Here is a 19,397-nt window from a genome sequence, read left to right on the forward strand (position 1 = left end):
GTATGAAAAGACGAGTCTTGACACCTCCACTGTGTTCATGAGTAGTCTTCATATTGAAAAAAACAGACATACGGGATTTTAGTGTGCACCTACTGATAAATCATGTACTCTGCTAGTCTGATAACACAAGCCTCATTTCGAATATGATTTCATAACGCATTCGTTTGGACATTTCCAACGCAGAAGTCATTTTGTTACATCTGATGACTGGAAAATAAAAAAAAATAAAAAAATCACTTGCTCAGCCAGTTCTGGTCACCCAAAATAATCTTACGGCATTAGAACCACTGGTTCCTATGATTCTAACGATGCTTTTAGCTTTGGGATTCTTTTGGGAAGCGGGCCCGGGATAGTTCCTTATTTATAAATACGAGCTTTAAAATGTATAAAAATAGATTCATAAGACAAAATGGGGGGAAGTGACGAACACTCAAATAAAATGGTTTGAGATCACAAATATGTCTGGAACAAGGCGAAAGATGCATTCAATGCTTAAACATTGTGAATCTTTAGAGGAGACAAACGTCAACCTCACTATTTAATGGTCAGCACCCAATCTGTGAGGGTAAACTCGTCATATCACGCCATCTCCTGGTGTCTTTATGAACATAGCACGAGCTGGTTGCCATGTCAGAAGAAGAAAACAAAGTTACACAGCACAAACAACTTTCTAATGCATATTAATAAATATTCTTTATTTTGTCAATTTTACACATTGCACCCTTAACATCACATCCAACCCCTGTTATAAATGGATGTTTTACTGTAAAATCTATTCAGATTATATAATTTCTGTACACATTTATTGGTACAACTTTTCCCACTAAAATGAAGCATCACAGAGGAAGAGACGAGAAGAAAAAAAAAATGGAAAATGCAAAAACAAAAAAATAAGACTACGAACAATCTAAACCCTAATGTCACAGCCTGCAAGCTTAATTATCAGATCCACTGTGCTCTAAACCAACAGCCCTACAAAATGAGACCAGAAAAGAAACCGGGTTTGGTCAGGGTGGGACGGACGACAACAAGGACGGTGTGACAGAAGATGAACAGGTAGAGGTGACAGAAGATGAACAGGTAGAGGTGACAGAAGATGAACAGGTAGAGGTGACAGAAGATGAACAGGTAGAGGTGACAGAAGATGAACAGGTAGAGGTGACAGAAGATGAACAGGTAGAGGTGACAGAAGATGAACAGGTAGAGGTGACAGAAGATGAACAGGTAGAGGTGACAGAAGATGAACAAAGGTGGGAAAATAGGAACCACATGTACTTCAACCAAAGGGGGGGGGGGGGGCTCATTGAACAAGACACTAAAATGTACTACTGAATTCTTTCTCCTTTAAAAGGCGGTGTGAGCAGAGGGGTGGTAATCACCGTGTGTGTTGTCCCAGTAACAAGATATCATGACAGTAGAGTAGTGCAACAGGAGCTAATTCATTAATTGACGCTGGTGGTGGCAGCAGCAAACCAATCTGCACCTCCGTGGCAGTACTTGGTGAATTTATCTTTCAGGCGCTGTCGGTACTGGTCACGGTTGTTGTAGAAGGACTTGTTGTTGTCCACAAACGACTGGATCTCATCCTGCGTGAGGCAGTTCTCTTCATCGGAAGTCACTTCAGAGTCATCCTGTTTTTAGTACAAATAAAACAAAAAAAAGCATTGATTAAATAGACCTTACAAAACACACAAACATATTGAAAACGCTTCACATCCTACCAACTCACACAGAACTCAAAACTAGTACAAATAATGATGTCAACACTGAAGTGACCATCCCAACTTTTTGAAAAAAAAAAAAAAAAAAAAAAAAATGTCACTGACCAGCAGTTCCATGAGACTCTTAGCACTGGTACCCTCCAGATAATGGCTGATGTTCTTTCGATGTTCTGCATGTGGTAACTGCGGTGGGATACTAGAAAAGATGTCGAGGCACAACTGGGCACACGTCTCTTTGGTTCTGCACACGGGTGACGTTGCAGCGGTGTTTTGCCCTTTCCTGTTCTCTTCCATAACACAAACCTCTGCATTTGGACCCTGGTTGAGAAAGACAAAAAAAAGTTTATTTTTAATAGTTTTACCTAAGAAGCAATGAATGACCAGATCACATCTCTGACTGGGCTAACATATCCACCAGGAAAATCTGGCTAGGGGAAAGGTCCATTTCAATTATAAGCTATATGAATGGGAAAACAAACAATGTTTTTTATTTATTTTTAAAGCAGGAATTGCTGCTAAATCCCATCCCCTAATGACATTCTCATCTAACCTGATGGTAAGATAACAAGCCATTGTTCTTTCTTCTCTTATTCTTCTTCTTGCCCTTGGTGTTCTCTTCAGAGCTGGCCCAGCACTCCACACAGCTGTCCATGCAGTCCTCCTCCTTGTCTTCAGCACATTGATGACCACACAAGTAGTCTCCTTCCGATGACAAGACAAGGAGGATATGACAAGCATTCGATGCACGTATGCCACATTCTGAGCATTCCACACAATGACAAACAGCAACACTACTAGGGATGAATCAAATAGGGGGGGGGGGGTGTCATAAGGTATACAGCTTTAAAAAAAATAATAATTATTTAACCAGGCAAGTCAGTTAAGAACAAATTCTTATTTTCAATGACGGCCTAGGAACAGTGGGTTAACTGCCTGTTCAGGGGCAGAACGACAGATGTGTACCGTGTCAGCTCGGGGGTTTGAACTCACAACCTTCCGGTTACTAGTCCAACCACTAGGCTACCCCTGCCGCCGTCATAAGGTATACAGGATTGATTTTTTATTTTTTGGGAGGGGGGCTGTTAAAACCAAAAGAAATAATCTTAAAATTCCACGTGAATAGCAAAGAAAAGCTGTATCTCGCAATTTTTTGTCATGCAATACCTGATAACTTCAGTAAAGCAGAGGCTTATCAATGAATAGGTTAGGATCATCTACAGGCAACAGACCGAAGACTGAACACACACACACGCATCATTAGCAAAGAGAAAGAGCAGGTGGAGCCAGCGCATACTACTTCGGAATCCGTGTCTCGTCTTACAGGCCTCGCAAATCCACAAAAGTAGCTTAATGTTCACCTCTTACTCGGGGTTCCCCAGGCCTTAACAGCCTATCGTCTAGTTAGGCCATAACACAGAAATTGTTTTGTAATATCTGCACTGTGATTAAAACTTGTGAGAAAAAAAAAAAAAAAAAAAAAAACTTTTCAGGATTGTTTTTTCCCCCCTTAATGTTACTAATCTCCATTTTGTTCTAGCTTCGACACAACTAGCCGCTATACGGACCATTAACTGAAGATGGACCAACCTGCTTCGTGGTGGTTGCAGATACCCTCAGCGCAGGCGACGTCACATCCTTCCTGTGAGCCAGGCTCGCTGCCTTCCATGCTAGACGAGTAACCACAGTCACTCCCATTACTGTGAGGCGAAAGACCTAAAGAAATGACCAAACAATTAAATATATATACACTCAATGAGGCTAGTCTAGCAGGTCCCCCTACATATACACAAAAGTATGCAGACACCCCTTCAGTGGATTCAGCCATCTCAGCCACACCCGTTGCCGACAGGTGTATAAAATCAAGCACACGGCCATGCAATCTCCATAGACAAGCGTTTGTCAGAATGGCCTTACTGAAGAGCTCAGTGACTTTTCAACGTGGCACCGTCATAGGATGTCACCTTTCCAACGTGTCGGTTCGTCAAATTTCTGCCCGGCTAGAGCTGCCTCAACTGTAAGTGCTGTTATTATGAAGTGGCAACGTCTAGGAGCGACAACGGCTCAGCGATACGCCACACAATCTCACGGAACGGGACCGCCGAGCGCCGAAGAGCTTAAAATGGTCTGTCCCTGGTTGCAACACTCACTACCGAGTCCCAAACTGCCTCTGGAAGCAGAGTGATAAATCCTGCTGCACCATCTGGCAGTCCATCGGACGAATCTTGGTTTGGCGGATGCCATTAGAACACGTCCGAATGCATAATAGTGGCAACTGTAAAGTTTGGTGGACGAGGAATAATGTCTTAGGCTGTTTTTCCATGGATCGGGCTAGGCCCCTTAGTTCCAGTGGAGGGAAATCTTAAAGATACAGCATAACAATGACAGACGATTCTGTGCTTCAGACTTTGTGGCAACAGTTTGTGTTTTGGCCCTGTTTCAGCATGACAATGCACCTGTGCACAAAGCGAGGTCCATACAGAAATGGTTTGTTGAGATCAGTGTTGAATAAATTGACTGGCCTTCAGAGCCCTGACCTCAAACCCATCAAACACCTTTTGGGATGAATTGGAACGCCGACTGCGAGTCAAGCCTAATCTACCAACATCAGAGCCCGATCTCACTAATGCTCAAGGCTAAATGAAAGCAGGTCCCTCCAGCAATGTTCCAACATCTAGTGGAAAGCCTTCCCAGAAGAGTAGAGGCTGTTCTAGCAGGAAAGGGGGGACCAACTCCATATTAATGCCAAAGATTTTGGAATGAGATGTTCAACTAGCAGGTGTCCACATACTTTTGTTCATGGTGTGCACACACACACACACACAGGTTAGGCAATGTCTGGAATGACGCATCATCCTGTCCAGATATAATTGCACTCGTAGGTGTCAAATGGCAGGAAAAACACAATATAAACCACACATTGGTTAAAACAGAAGTGTGATTTGGTGCATAATGTCATTCTAATAAAGACGCAGGAACAGCAGCAAAAAGATCCAGGGAAGAGGACAGACCGATGACAAACCGGTCAACATTTACAAGTCCATCCATCCTGCTGAATTCACTCCTCTGGGGCAGAAAAGGTCAACATTCTGGTGTTCCTTGACAGACATGGTAAATCAACTACCCCTAAAATGGTTCCTCATTCCTCCACATAGCCTGGTTCCTCTCTAGGTTTCTTCCTAGGTTTTGGCCTTTCTATGGGAGTTTTTCCTAGCCACCATGCTTCTACACCTGCATTGCTTGCTGTTTGGGGTTTTAGGCTGGGTTTCTGTACAGCACTTTGAGATATCAGCTGATGTACGAAGGGCTATATAAATCAATTTGATTTGATTTACCCCTAAAATGGTTCCTCATTGCACTTAAAAAAAAAAAAAAAAGTGGCCTATATTCAAATCTAGAAGCATCTTATTGGAAGACAGAGACAACCCCAAGCATAGGAAAAAAAATATTCTGTCAAACCGTAAGACTTAATAGCATTTTGTTGTTGTTGTTAAGGCTACTTATTTTGTTTAGGCTACTTTATTGTGTAACTTGTATGCCGATATTTAGGATGTGTACAGTTCAAAATGCACATCATAATATGCTTAGGCTATTTGTTTTTAGCCTAAGCCAATGTTCATACATTGTTTTTTTTTATTAAAATAGGGTCATAAAGAATGTTATAAATAATCATTTGTTTTATCTGATTGTATGTTTTGGATTTTTTTTGCAAAATAGGCCTATTTGTCTTATGGGTGAGCTGTTTACTGATGTCAATGTGGTGAACAGAGTGCCCTAAGGTGGTAGTGGGGTTATGGTATGGGGCAGGCATAAGCTAGCTATGGCAATTTGAATGCACAGAGATACCGTGACGAGATCCCTGAGGCCCATTATCCTGCCATTCATCCACCGCCATCACCTCAGGTTTCAGCGTGATCTTTGTTCTTTTGTTTAAGGTATCTGTGATGAACAGATGAATCTGTATTCCCAGTCATGTGACATCCATAAAATGGGGACTGATGAATTTATTTCAATTGACTGATTTCCTTATATGAAACCAACTCAGTAAAAAAACAAAAACATATCTTTGAAATGGTTGCATTTATATATTTTTGTTCAGTGTAAATGCACAATTTGTAAGCTATTTAAAATAAAGTTGTTAGTAAGATAACTTCTAACTCATAATGGTCCTTCTGTGGCTCAGTTGGTAGAGCATGGCGCTTGTAACGCCAGGGTAATGGGTTCGATTCCCGGGACCACCCATACGTAGAATGTATGCACACATGACTGTAAGTCGCTTTGGATAAAAGCGTCAGCTAAATGGCATTTTTTTTTTTTTTTTTTTTTTTTAATTCTTTTATTTTTGTTCCCGCTCATTGAAGTGCAGCTATAGGAACTTATATGCCCTACTGTTCATTGTGCAATTCAAGCACATTAATAAACGCTTTGTAAATAACATTATTCATTTATAAGTAATGTTTAGCCTACTGAAACTTTTATTGACAGTAGCCTACGTGTAGGTCTATAGCCTATTATGGTCTGTTTTGGTTTGCCAGGAGTGATTTTAGTGGAATAAGGCAGTAACGTTCCAGGTTTGTTTCAACTTCCTATTCCATTAGTCGCTTGCAATTGTTTGTTCTCTCTCTCTCTCTCTCATTGTTACTATGTTTTTATTTAATGCTAAAAATCACAAAACAACTCTAAGATTACTCCATTAAGCCTACAGTCATTCAAATGGTTGATCGTGAAAGACTAGGCTATTATTTTGAATAGCTTACAAATTGTGCATTTACACTGAAATAAAATACATATATATAAAAAAAAGAAGCAACAATTTGAATGATTTTAGATGTTAAGACGATAAGCCAGACAACGGAGTGTTGACAATATACACCATCACAGTCAGTGTAGGTACACATCCCAAGCCCACTGCTACTCTACCTCCTGTCTGAATAAAGGGAAAATCATAAAAAACACACACTGAAGCACAGAGTTCAGCCTGTCGATTCATCAACGGGGACTGAAGATGACAATTAGCTGTCAAGATATGATTTAAATACATCACATTTGCTCTTGAGATACACATTTCAAATTGTAAAATGGTCCCTTAACTCAAATAAATACATTTCAGAAAGGATGGCTGTCATTGGTAAGATTGATCTTACCCAGGGTCAGGTGTCTGGTCTTGAGTGATGGTTGGATGGTGGTGACAGCATTACCTTTCTTGACTTTAGGAGAGCCCAGGATGGGCACGGTGCTGTCTGGGCAGCTGCAGGAAGTAGTGCTCTCGTTGCTGGTGACGACCACCTCCACACAGCTGACATGCCCCTCCCCCTCCTCCTCTCGGCTTCCACAGGCCTTGCAGCCACCGTTCTCCACAGACTCTAATGAACCCTGCATGGAGGGGGATAACAGAGAATGACAGGACACTAGAGTAACATCCCTAAATGGCCAGACCATAGAAAAGGGAGGACAGTATTATGGGCAGTGAGAGTTAAGGAATTTAAAAACGCCCAACATTTGATAGCTATATTTGCCATTTAAACCATTTAAAACCCACTGACGGCATTTGGAAAGTTTGAAATGTGACGAAGCACAACGTGTGAACAACAACAACAAGGTCACAAACAGAATGCATTATTAATCCGTACTATAACATGGTTAGCCTGGATTAGAGGTCGACCTCTAGCCTGGATGAGGTTAACCAGATAATGTGGAACAAGCATGCTGATGGCATGTGAGGACAGTTTCCGATAACAGACTCACTGGCATTTCCCCTGTTGTCATGCTGCCTCAGTGCTCGTGTGTGTGTGTGTGTGTGTGTGTGAGGGGAAAACAAAGCGTTACCTCAGCCAGGTTCTTGACCTCGGCCTCCTGCTCAGACATGTCGAAGCCACACTTGTTTTTGCGTCTGTTCTTCTTCTTCTGTCTCTTCTTCTCCTGCTTCAGCTCTTTGGCCCTCTCCTCCTCCGACAGCTCCTCACACAGCTGCTCCAGACGACTGATGCCCTGCACCTTCTCCACTGCCGTCTGAGGGGAAAACGGGTGTTACCACGTCGTTATTATAAAGAGGAGTAGTCCTGGCTAAATAAACATGATATAAAAATAAAGAATTTATGTCAAATACATCAATACATACACTGACATGCCACAACACTAAACATAGACAGTGGGTCAGATGGGAAAGCACTCGCCATACATCACTTCCATCAACAAAATACGTCTGTCACATAAGTTTGTTATTGGTAGCCTAATGCTGGCAGGCATCGTGCAAACACAAACCTCAAAGCTTTTGCGTAAAGCGTCAATGCCGAGGCAGAAGAGCATCTGCCAGGTCTGCTCCTCTGCCCTCAGTTTCTGCCAGATTCTGTGCAGTCGCTCGTACAGGTGGATGCCCAGGCAGGTGAGCACCTCTTCTTGTGCAATGTCAATGGTCTTGGCGTGTCGTTCTCTGCGTCTATAAACGAGAGAGAAGAGCAGGAGTCGTGTTAGAATTTGCATGTTAATTCTACAATGACATTCTAGAATGTCATATAATTCTAGAACATTTAACTAGCAAACAGAAAAGGTAGTGAAGAACTACAAGTAAGTACATCAGAAGGTCACCAGGAGAGTGAATCATACTTCACTACTATAGTGCTGGTCAAATATACTGGCACTTTCCTTATTTTACAAGAAATGGAGAAATTAACATGAAAAGAAAAAAAAAAAGTTTGTGCTCCACACCATGTTATTGGATTTTCAACATTGCAGAAGCAAATTTATTTGTGTAAACTTAATTTTCTAAATACACAATTGTAAGAAATTATTCTAAAATGCAAATAAAAACCTTGGTTTCCCACCAGAGACGAGTTTCCATAATAATATAAAATTCACTTGTTGCAGAGAAAAGGCTGTGCGTAATGACATGGTGCACATAAAATTCCATCTCATCTCATTTTCTACTCTAGTTATGGTCGTCACAAAAACTGTTGAGTTATATAGCGATTGTACCCACTCCGGTCTTGGCACGTACTCTCTAGCCAACAGCTGGCAGATACAATGTGGGTATAGTCTACATGATGGGATTTAAAATAGAGTATTTGTTAAACAGCAGCCAAGCATCGATCATCATGTCACCAGAATAAGACCCTCGATATTTATTGGAAAGGAACATCAAGTCCATCACCGGGCACATTCACCACCCTGTGAAGTTCATAACTTATTTCATCTGTAGCCTAATACACTGCATGCTTCCCCCCAAGTCATAATGGTAGGACCTCACAACATATCGCGTGACCCCCCAAGTTTACTTCGATATGGTTATATAAATATATATTTTTTTTTACATAAAAAGGTGTTCCCACAGCCATTTCTCACATAAATGTTAGAGACAAAAAGATCACACCTTGTCTAGAGTATTTAGTTTGGTGAACATTTGGAAAGTTAACCGACAAATTTGCCCTTTCCATCCGGCCTGTCGTGACATCTCTTTTATCCAACGTACTTTACTTTCATAAAAAAAGGATTGGATCGAAACCTGGTTAGTGTAATGAAACGCTGCTTAATTTAAAAAAAAGCTAGTTTTAGAACTACCAAGGGACTTGTGACTTGAGGCAGGGTAGCCTAATGGTTAGAGCACCGCAACCGGAAGGTTGCAAGTTTAAACCCCCGAGCTGACAAGGTACAAATCTGTCGTTCTGCCCCTGAACAGGCAGTTAACCTACTGTTCCTAGGCAGTCATTGAAAATAAGAATTTGTTCTTAACTGACTTGCCTAGTTAAATAAAAGGTATTTTTTTTTACAAAAATAAAGGATTCAGACTTGGACACTAGGGACTAGACCTTGAGGTTACGTGACTGGACTACATTACTGTCTGGGAGATGGTCGCACAGCCTTTGGCCAAGACAACTGCAGACAAACACTCCTTGTAGCCATGAGTTTGCAGTACCTTTCTACTGGAAGTTTTGCCCATTTTTTCCCCCAGCAACAAACTCCTCTACTTCTTCAATGTTTACCAAGTTCACCACCAACTTCTGTTCTCTGCACTCGCTGGATTTAAATGTGATTCAGATCTGGACAGTCTAGCAACTCTTCTTTGAACCATTCCTGGGTGGCTTTTTGATGTGTGTTTGGGGCCTTCAATGGAGACCCAGTTTTTGGGACACTGTTAAACATTGGACTCCAAAACCCCTGATAGTCTGCTGATGTCATGCGCAATATTGCAGTTAGCCATGACAGCCTTTATAATAGAACGCCCGTTACCATGACAGCCTTTATAATAGAACGCCCGTTACCATGACAGCCTTTATAACAGAACGCCTGTTATCATGACAGCCTTTACAAACACCTAAATATTGCACTTGGGATTATTATTATTATATATATATATTTTTAAAGTAGAACAAGAATAAAACAGACATTCTATTTTTGCTCTATTATGTCGATGTCATAAGGTGAATGCACCAATTTGTAAGTCGCTCTGGATAAGAGCTTCTGCTAAATGACTTAAATGTAAATGTAATTATAGTGGCCACTATAGTAGACATCGATCAAGTGCACAAGTCTACATGTGTGCAAAAATAACATTCACTGAGTACATTTTATTTTACTTTATATATATTTATAAAATAAAAAAGTATAATACTTTCAAGTTCAACACAACAAAACAATATTTTTTGGGCTACACTGCACATTATACACTTTCTGCCTGGGGACATCCTGTTCTACAATGTGCCAGCAGAGCATGATACCCTTTGTAGGCAATAATTTATTTTTTCTTTTGCACTGAAACATGTATAAAAATAAATAAATCCCTGCTAGGGGGAAATGCAGGTTAACTAATTAAAACAAAAGAATATGATCAGTCTGTAAAATAGTGGTTAATGTGAACCTAACAAACAGATAAAAAGTATAAAGAAAGCATGCCACTGTTATTTGTTGCCTAGACTTTACTGCAAATGAACCTCAAACGACACCAATATTGCAGTTAGCCATGACAGCCTTTATAATAGAACACCTGTTACCATGACAGCCTTTACAAACACCTAAATATTGCACTTAGGATTATTATATATATATATATATATATATATATATATATATATATATATATATATATATATACAGACATTCTATTTTTGCTCTATTATAGTGGCCACTATAGTAGACATTGATCAAGTGCACAAGTCTACATGTGTGCAAAAATAACATTCACCGAGTAAATTTTTTTGTTTTTTATTATACATTTTTAAAAAAGTATAATACTTTCAAGTTCAACACAACAAAACAATATTTTTTGGGCTACACTGCACCTGATACACTTTCTGCCTGGGGACATCCTGTTCTACAATGTGCCAGCAGAGCATGATACCCTTTGTAGGCAATAATTTATCTCTTTCAGGCAGATAGTACACCTGGCATACCCCTTTTTAATCCACTGTATTGAAGAAGTGAGAAATGGGGGAAAGAGTGTGTTGTTCCATTCACCTCTATAGTGGCTTCCAGCTGAAACCAGGCCCAGCTCCACCTGATCCCAGAATCCACTTGTTTAACAAGCAACGCCTCATTTTCACCTAATTCTGTCATTGTGAAAATTAACCACATACTGTTGAGGGAAACCACTAGTTAACAGATAATGGTTAGTTCGTTAGCTAGTTTGTTAGCTAGTCAACTAATATCACACAGTTTGCAGGGTCCCGTAAGCAACTAACGTGTTATCAATTTGAGGAACTGCCAGAATTTTTTTTTCCATTTTGTGGCCAAAGTCAAATACTTTGTGGCACACACAAGTGTCAAATACTTCCGATATAACAAACTTCACGTCAGGATATGCAACCGAAAGGAACCATTAATGTATGCATGTTATATTAAACAGAGACTAAAATGTTGGCAATAAACATTCCAGAACAACTACGTCGGAGTTATTATCCTGACACTTTCACAACTACGAGTTGAATAAGACATGGGCGAGACGACGAATTTTGGCAAAGAGATTTATTTATAGACTTTCTGCTACTAAGATTGCCAAGGGAGGGGCCGTGCTCGGCGCTAAAGGGGAAAAAAAATAAATAGAAAAAAATAATAATAATCGCCAGGACGCCATAAAAGCTAGAACCACCACATACATTTCAAACAAATAGCCAAACCGAAAAATGCTTTCTGCTATTAAGATCAGTGAAATGTAGGCTAAACTGACAACGGAGTGAAGAGGTAAAATCTCAACTAGCAAGCAAGTCACAGCAAAATTCTGGCAAGGGGTGATTTTCGGCACAACAGCGGCAAGGAGTCGTATACCAGTTAATACTAAAGCGAATTGTTTAGGTCACTAATGTTAGCTCATCTGATGTTGTAACGTTAGCTAGCTAACGGCAAGATGCCTTTCCAGCTGATGTTGTAACTAGTAAATTGGTTGTCTCTTCTTTCTTCAGTCGAAGTGCTGCGCTGCATTCTGTTATGTGAACGATTGGCTGAGCCTTGGATACAGCAGCCAGTAGGGATCCAAACGCGCATCACTCATCCGCTTACAGCCAGTAGCGATCCAAACGCGCATCACTCATCCGCTTACAGCCAGTAGCGATCCAAACGCGCATCACTCATCCGCTTACAGCCAGTAGCGATCCAAACGCGCATCACTCATCCGCTTACAGCCAGTAGCGATCCAAACGCGCATCACTCATCCGCTTACAGCCAGTAGCGATCCAAACGCCCATCACTCATCCGCTTACAGCCAGTAGCGATCCAAACGCGCATCACTCATCCGCTTACAGCCAGTAGCGATCCAAACGCATCACTCATCCGCTTACAGCCAGTAGCGCGCATCACTCATCCGCTTACAGCCAGTAGCGATCCAAACGCCCATCACTCATCCGCTTACAGCCAGTAGCGATCCTAACAGCGCATCACTCATCCGCTTACAGCCAGTAGCGATCCTAACGCGCATCACTCATCCGCTTACAGCCAGTAGCGATCCAAACGCGCATCAAACAGCCGCATCACTCATCCGCTTACAGCCAGTAGCGATCCAAACGCGCATCACTCATCCGCTTACAGCCAGTAGCGATCCAAACGCGCATCACTCATCCGCTTACAGCCAGTAGCGCCGCATCACTCATCCGCTTACAGCCAGTAGCGATCCAAACGCGCATCAATCCGCTTACAGCCAGTAGCGCATCACTCATCCGCTTACAGCCAGTAGCGATCCAAACGCGCATCACTCATCCGCTTACAGCCAGTAGCGATCCAAACGCCCATCACTCATCCGCTTACAGCCAGTAGCGATCCAAACGCGCATCACTCATCCGCTTACAGCCAGTAGCGATCCAAACGCGCATCACTCATCCGCTTACAGCCAGTAGCGATCCAAACGCGCATCACTCATCCGCTTACAGCCAGTAGCGATCCAAACGCGCATCACTCATCCGCTTACAGCCAGTAGCGATCCAAACGCGCATCACTCATCCGCTTACAGCCAGTAGCGATCCAAACGTTTCTCATCGGAGCTACACGAATCGCATGAGTCACCTATTTTGGATTCAAAAAGGCGAATTTTGCAGAAAGGTGACTAGTTTCTCCATGCCTGTGGAGTGGCTGAATCCCATCCAAACCTACGGCAAGTGATGACAACAGCAGTTGGTGGAGAGCCCCCCTCAAACACTGAAGAAATAGAGCAGTTAAAGGCTGTGCAATCAAGTACCAGCTGTGGGGCCAATCATTAGGTCCAGGATTTCTATATATATTTTTTTAATATGTGGGAGACCAAAAGTTCTCTTTCTTTCAAATATCAACATTTTTAAAAAAAGAAATAAGGAATTATTTAAGTTTAAAAGAACGACCATTTATTTGTCCAGTACTGAAGGTTACTACATGTGTATAGAACAAAGGGAAAAGCAGCAGTCTACTTACTCGTAACCTCCGGAGAACTCCGGCTCAGCCCGGCCCAGTAGATGTGCCATAAAGTCAGTCTCACAGCAGACGTGGACGTGGTGCTCTTGGGGACAGCAGCGGAGTCCCTCGTACAAGGCAGCGCAGTAGCCCTTCTCTTTAGTGCAGTCTAGCTCCCCTATAAGGATGTTGTATGCTCTCAGTACCTTGTTCTTGCAGTCAGTACAGAACCTGAAAGGAAGAGAAGATTAAAACACTAGTACGATTTCCTAAACAGTCTAATGCGAAAATAAAGCCTGTTGGATGTAAACATGGCCTAGATTACTTAAAACCATTACAGTGACTTACCTGTGCTTGCGCAAGTATGTTTCCAGGGTCTCCAGGAGGCAGGTGCTGTCGATCAGGACGACTTCGTCCCTGCACTCCTGAGACATGAGCTCCCACACATCCATCCAGCTTCCCCTGTTCAGCAGCAAATCCCCATCGTTAACATCACGCACGACTCATCAATCAGCGTATTATTTCAATAAATAAACCTATCAAGTCAGCTTCACAATAGAGGTGACGAAAAGGACAAGCGTGCCAACTTAACATCGGCGAGTATTCACTGGATAAATCCGGATTAAAAATGCTCTTTAACTCAGAAGTATTTTACTGTCAAAAACATAGTGCTTCACAGATGTACATGTGCACAACATAATGCATGGCATGATCCAGACAATGAAGTAAACTACTTCAGCCTGGCGCAAACTAACTAGCGTCCAGACATGCTACGAAGAAATGCTCTGAACGAACGAGCTGTGTTTGCTTTGCTGCCTACCTGCTGGGGGCCTGAAGTGGTCCAGAGTGAAAAACAACGCTACATCTGCTGTCTGTCTTGGCTCCTCCATCTTTGTCTTTCTCTAAACCTAGCCTTGTGTCTACGCTCCCTTCTCCTCTAAAGATTCAGAGATTTTCTCAAAGACACTACAATATTGCACATCACAAATTACTTCCTGCCGTTTCAAAAGCCTAGTTTGGCCCTGGTATGACAAATGTGGACATTCAAGCCTTCATTTAATGTACAAAGTCTTGAGAGAACAGGCTTTACAACTTGTTTTTTCAAAAATGGAATCATACATGACATCAAGTTCAATTACAAGCAGTTTAATAGATGATAAATAGCAGCGGTAAATGTGACTCACCCCAAAGGCTTTGGTTTGTGTGTTTCTAAGGAGTGCAACTGGCAGCGTTTATTCTTTTTGCTTTTTGGAATGGCATTGATCATGTCATTTAACTTTGACCTACACAAAAACAACAAAAAAAACATTCTCCTGTTTAGCACATTACTTATACTAATAGGTTACCATTAAATACATAGTGATCAGATTGTTTCAGTACCTACATGTGCTAAACAAAAAACCTTACACACACACACACGAAATAGTATGGAATATTTCTACTGTCAATCGAGGGCACAGTTTAGAAAGATTGTTTCTTAGGTAAATTGGCCAATAAAGTACAGATAAAAGATAGGCCACAGCAAGAATCGTTCTTGTGGTCAATAAAAGGTAGGCTTCAAGTGAAGCAGTCTGACAGGCCAAGTAAGTATGAAGGTTGCAGAAGTATTAGGTCTTGTGACACACGTCTCACTCACCCGTGGATGTAAAAGAGGGTGTAGAGAGTCTTTGCGTCGGCCATGCAGGTCTTGGTGACAGACAGCACGCCGGTGGGCTTCACCGTGAGGGGCTCCAGTGCCGGGTTCCCGGACTCCACCAGCTGGGAAAAGAGGCGTTCCACGCTCCGCCTGCAGCCCACACACGGCACCAGCTGGGAGAGGGCGCTGAACACCTCCCTGGAAGTTACCATCATGGCGATGTTCAGGTCCTGCTGCTTCAGCATGCTGTGATGCTGAGGGGGGCAGGCACACGAGACACCACTTGACTTAGTATAAAAAGGCATAATCCTTGAGCAAACTATGACCAACAGCCTTATGGGTAAATATTATCCAGACATGTTTGAAAGGTACACCCAAATCTTCTGTCAAGGCACTCACCTCGACAAACTGCTTCATCTGAGAGCTGTTGATTTGGTGAGTGTCAAGGTTCATGACACTGTCAGTAAACTCCATCACCATCTGTAATTTAAAAATAGGGGCATATATTGATTGTGAAAGTGTCATTAGCACAAGTATCCCACAACGCGACTGGTACACAGGCTAAGTGGAGGAATCAAAACTATCCACCAAATGAATGCTATTTCAACATTAACATGTCCATACAGTTCCTGCATAGCCAACATATACATATACAACATACATACAACATATATATGTCCAGGCTCAGTACCCAATACTGCTCAAAGGATAACCATTTAGGTTAGCCACCCACCCAGCTAACAAGCTACCTAGCAACCGCATACAATTAACAGTTTTACCGGTTAGCCGGTCAGTTAGACTGGCCTAACAGCTCAGAAAACATTTTTTTCTAAAAATACATTGCGTAAACGTAACATCAGGGAATCCTTGTAAATGTGTGACAGATCGAGATACCTATTTTGACATGAAACGAGCTAACAAACAACATTGCTGACTGGAAAGCCGGTTGGAGAATCGGGCTAGCTAAGTTAGCTTGCTAACGCTAGCTTGTTGGAGAGGCCTAGTTTACAGGTCGTCACATCTCGCTCAACAACTCCACGTTAATAAAGCATTTTGACCGGAGTTTCCTGGTCGACATTAGCTAGCTTCTTTCAGAAGAGTATCTGATTGCCAAAGCCTTACAACAAAAAAAACACACAAAAAAAAAAACACTAACTACAGCAACTTGTACGAGACTGTAAAAAAATAAAATAAATTGGTTTACCGTGAGAGTGTCATCGATGTATAAGGGAATCTGTCTTGCGAGGAAAGGGAAGTCCTCTTCCCCGTCCCTGCAAACCGCAACGAGGTGCGCCATGTCTTCCAGCTCCTGTCGTGGTGTGTAAAGCAGCCTGTTCACAGGACTGAGTGTCTTCCAGCTCCTGTCGTGTTGGGTAAAGCAGCCTGTTCACAGACGGAGTGTCTTCCAGCTCCTGTCGTGGTGGGTAAAGCAGCCTGTTCACAGACGGAGTGTCTTCCAGCTCCTGTCGTGGTGGGTAAAGCAGCCTGTTCACAGGACTGAGTGTCTTCCAGCTCCTGTCGTGGTGGGTAAAGCAGCCTGTTCACAGGACTGAGTGTCTTCCAGCTCCTGTCGTGGTGGGTAAAGCAGCCTGTTCACAGGACTGAGTGTCTTCCAGCTCCTGTCGTGGTGGGTAAAGCAGCCTGTTCACAGGACTGAGTGTCTTCCAGCTCCTGTCGTGGTGGGTAAAGCAGCCTGTTACAGGACTGAGTGTCTTCCAGCTCCTGTCGTGGTGGGTAAAGCAGCCTGTTCACAGGACGGAGTGTCTTCCAGCTCCTGTCGTGGTGGGTAAAGCAGCCTGTTCACAGACGGAGTGTCTTCCAGCTCCTGTCCTGGTGGGTAAAGCAGCCTGTTCACAGGACGGAGTGTCTTCCAGCTCCTGTCGTGGTGGGTAAAGCAGCCTGTTCACAGACGGAGTGTCTTCCAGCTCCTGTCGTGGTGGGTAAAGCAGCCTGTTCACAGACGGAGTGTCTTCCAGCTCCTGTCGTGGTGGGTAAAGCAGCCTGTTCACAGACGGAGTGTCTTCCAGCTCCTGTCGTGGTGGGTAAAGCAGCCTGTTCACAGGACGGAGTGTCTTCCAGCTCCTGTCGTGGTGGGTAAAGCAGCCTGTTCACAGACGGAGTGTCTTCCAGCTCCTGTCGTGGTGGGTAAAGCAGCCTGTTACAGGACTGAGTGTCTTCCAGCTCCTGTCGTGGTGGGTAAAGCAGCCTGTTCACAGACGGAGTGTCTTCCAGCTCCTGTCGTGGTGGGTAAAGCAGCCTGTTACAGGACTGAGTGTCTTCCAGCTCCTGTCGTGGTGGGTAAAGCAGCCTGTTCACAGACGGAGGAGCAAATACAACAGTCGCAGTTTCACCAATAGCTTGGGCTTAACGTTTTTACACCGCGGGTTATTTCAATTTCTATGCCGTGTCATGGCGTAAACCCCCCGACACACACAAAATTAAAAAATATATATATAAAATTGGAAGGTGACATTGCAATGTATCGTTAACTAGTTAATTAACGTTAGTAAAATGTCATGACGATATGGAAACGGTAACCATTTTCCTGAGCTATTCTTCAAAACGTATATAACGTGGTTGACAAATTGTACCAAGTCTCTGGTATATTTATCATGGCTAACTGGCTAGTTGAAGTGGATGCTAATACATGTTAACATTGGGGATTACAGTAGTAAAAATGGACTCGCTATAGTTTTAAAATAACTTCAATTGATTTGAAAATAAGGCGCAATATTTTAAGAAAATACAACAAAAAACTCCAGTCATCATGTGTTAGATTAGGCTTCGTGTATATTTACTAGTAACTAGTTGTGGTTAACATTATGTTCAATTAGTTAAAATTCTAATTTAATCAAAACGCCACAGACAGCTGGTTAACTCTCGCCTCAGACAGGGTAAATGACTTAATAACAGATCGTGTCCATGTTTCCATGTAATGACAATTTTTGTAAAACACAAGCAACACATCGTACATTACTTACCCGCTTTTAAAAGTTGCCTTTTTATACAAAAAAAATAAAACAAGTGCGACAGAGGTGTATGTGCCGGCGGCAGAATATTCATGTAACCTTCGCCCTCAAGACGTACGAACAAAAAATAACTTCCGGCCAGGGTCTGTGCAATCCGAGATGATTGGGACGTCCCTAACCTTTAACCTCGTGATTTTGGAGGTATGGCAACGAGAGACCAAAGATTTGTATAACTAAACCTAGATAAGACCACAGCCCGTCGTTTTAAAATGTAAATTAAAGAGTCATAGTGGGCAGAACAAGCAAGGAAATGGGCAAAGCCAATCACGATTTTAGCGAGATCCTATTGGTGCGTTCTATTAATAATTTGCATATTTATGTTAGGCAACGCCCACTCTGAAGTGCGCGTGTGCAAAAACTCAATTCGCCTTTGCACTCCTTCTAAAGAATTGCATTTTTTAATACTTTGGCAAAGGGTAAAGTCTAAAAACAATTGTCCACTCTGTTCGTAACATATTATAGTTTTGGGAACAAATAACTGTATTGAGATCAAAGGTTTAATCGATGAGAAATTTAGCAGAATATCAGAATATCGGCCAAAATCCATCTCGTTCCATCTTCTCCCACTGCCGTCCACTGGGCTTCCTCTCACTACCATATTTGGTAGTGAGTGGAAACGCCAAGCGGATGCTTCATATTTATACATCTTGTGAAATATTTGTCTCATTGTTATATCTGTGGCAGACTTCTCTTCAAATCAAATCAAATTTTATTGGTCACATACACATGGTTAGCAGATGTTAATTCGAGTGTTGCGAAATGCTTAGCACAACCCTAACCTTAACCCTAGCGTTTCCCAAACTCGGTGCACGTTTTGGTTTTTAGCTACACAGCTGATTCACATTATCAAAGCTTGATGATTAGTTGAATCAGCTGTGTAGTTCTAGGGCAAAAACCAAAACTTGAACCCCATTCGAGTCCCGAGTTTGGGAAATCATGCCGTAACCATTTGAAATGTCGACTTCAATGGGTGTTATGACCGTCCCAAGGATTCTTAATAGCACGAACCCTGCTGGAAGTTATTTTTCAAAATCGAACGCGAGGGGTCGACAAAGAGGGGAAATGTTATTTCTGGTGGACCAAAACAGTAAAGATGAATGTCTGTTTTTTCTCCTGGCTTGCTCTATGATAATATATTTGATCAAAGTGACATTAAATGTGAATTATAAACGA

At 42.3% G+C, this 19,397-nt stretch overlaps 1 protein-coding gene across 9 annotated transcripts; it reads right to left on the reverse strand.

Moving 5' to 3' along the window:
* Positions 1-667: 667 nt before the first annotated feature.
* On the reverse strand, positions 668-18,397 carry LOC118389749 (gametogenetin-binding protein 2-like). Of its 9 annotated transcripts, none has more exons than XM_052529298.1 (15): positions 18,177-18,397; positions 17,209-17,503; positions 16,400-16,796; positions 15,595-15,675; positions 15,196-15,449; positions 14,744-14,842; positions 13,908-14,021; positions 13,581-13,790; positions 7,980-8,154; positions 7,545-7,727; positions 6,863-7,091; positions 3,309-3,434; positions 2,272-2,423; positions 1,827-2,039; positions 668-1,631 (listed from the first exon to the last, which is right to left on the reverse strand). In XM_052529298.1, exons 3-15 carry the CDS (start codon positions 16,490-16,492, stop codon positions 1,443-1,445), a joined length of 2,118 nt encoding a protein of 705 aa, XP_052385258.1. In that variant the 5' UTR covers positions 16,493-16,796; positions 17,209-17,503; positions 18,177-18,397; the 3' UTR covers positions 668-1,442. The 9 variants fall into 9 exon arrangements, with proteins under 9 accessions (XP_052385258.1, XP_052385257.1, XP_052385256.1 ...); XM_052529297.1 differs by having other exon boundaries at positions 16,400-16,744; positions 17,158-17,503; XM_052529296.1 differs by having other exon boundaries at positions 17,158-17,503.
* Positions 18,398-19,397: the final 1,000 nt, after the last annotated feature.

This window comes from Oncorhynchus keta, chromosome 11, assembly GCF_023373465.1.
Source record: "Oncorhynchus keta strain PuntledgeMale-10-30-2019 chromosome 11, Oket_V2, whole genome shotgun sequence".
Classification (NCBI taxonomy): Eukaryota; Metazoa; Chordata; class Actinopteri; order Salmoniformes; family Salmonidae; genus Oncorhynchus; species Oncorhynchus keta.

What these genes read in the sequence shown, in the direction of transcription:
- LOC118389749 (XM_052529302.1), bottom strand. Translation starts at nt 16,492, where the DNA reads ATGGCGCACCTCGTTGCGGTTTGCAGGGACGGGGAAGAGGACTTCCCT. An exon ending in ACCCTCTTTTACATCCACGG is followed by an intron (nt 14,843 to 15,195) that starts GTGAGTGAGACG and finishes GTTTTTGTGTAG; the next exon opens with GTCAAAGTTAAATGACATGA. An exon ending in AGGTCAAGAACCTGGCTGAG is followed by an intron (nt 7,092 to 7,544) that starts GTAACGCTTTGT and finishes CCCTCCATGCAG; the next exon opens with GGTTCATTAGAGTCTGTGGA.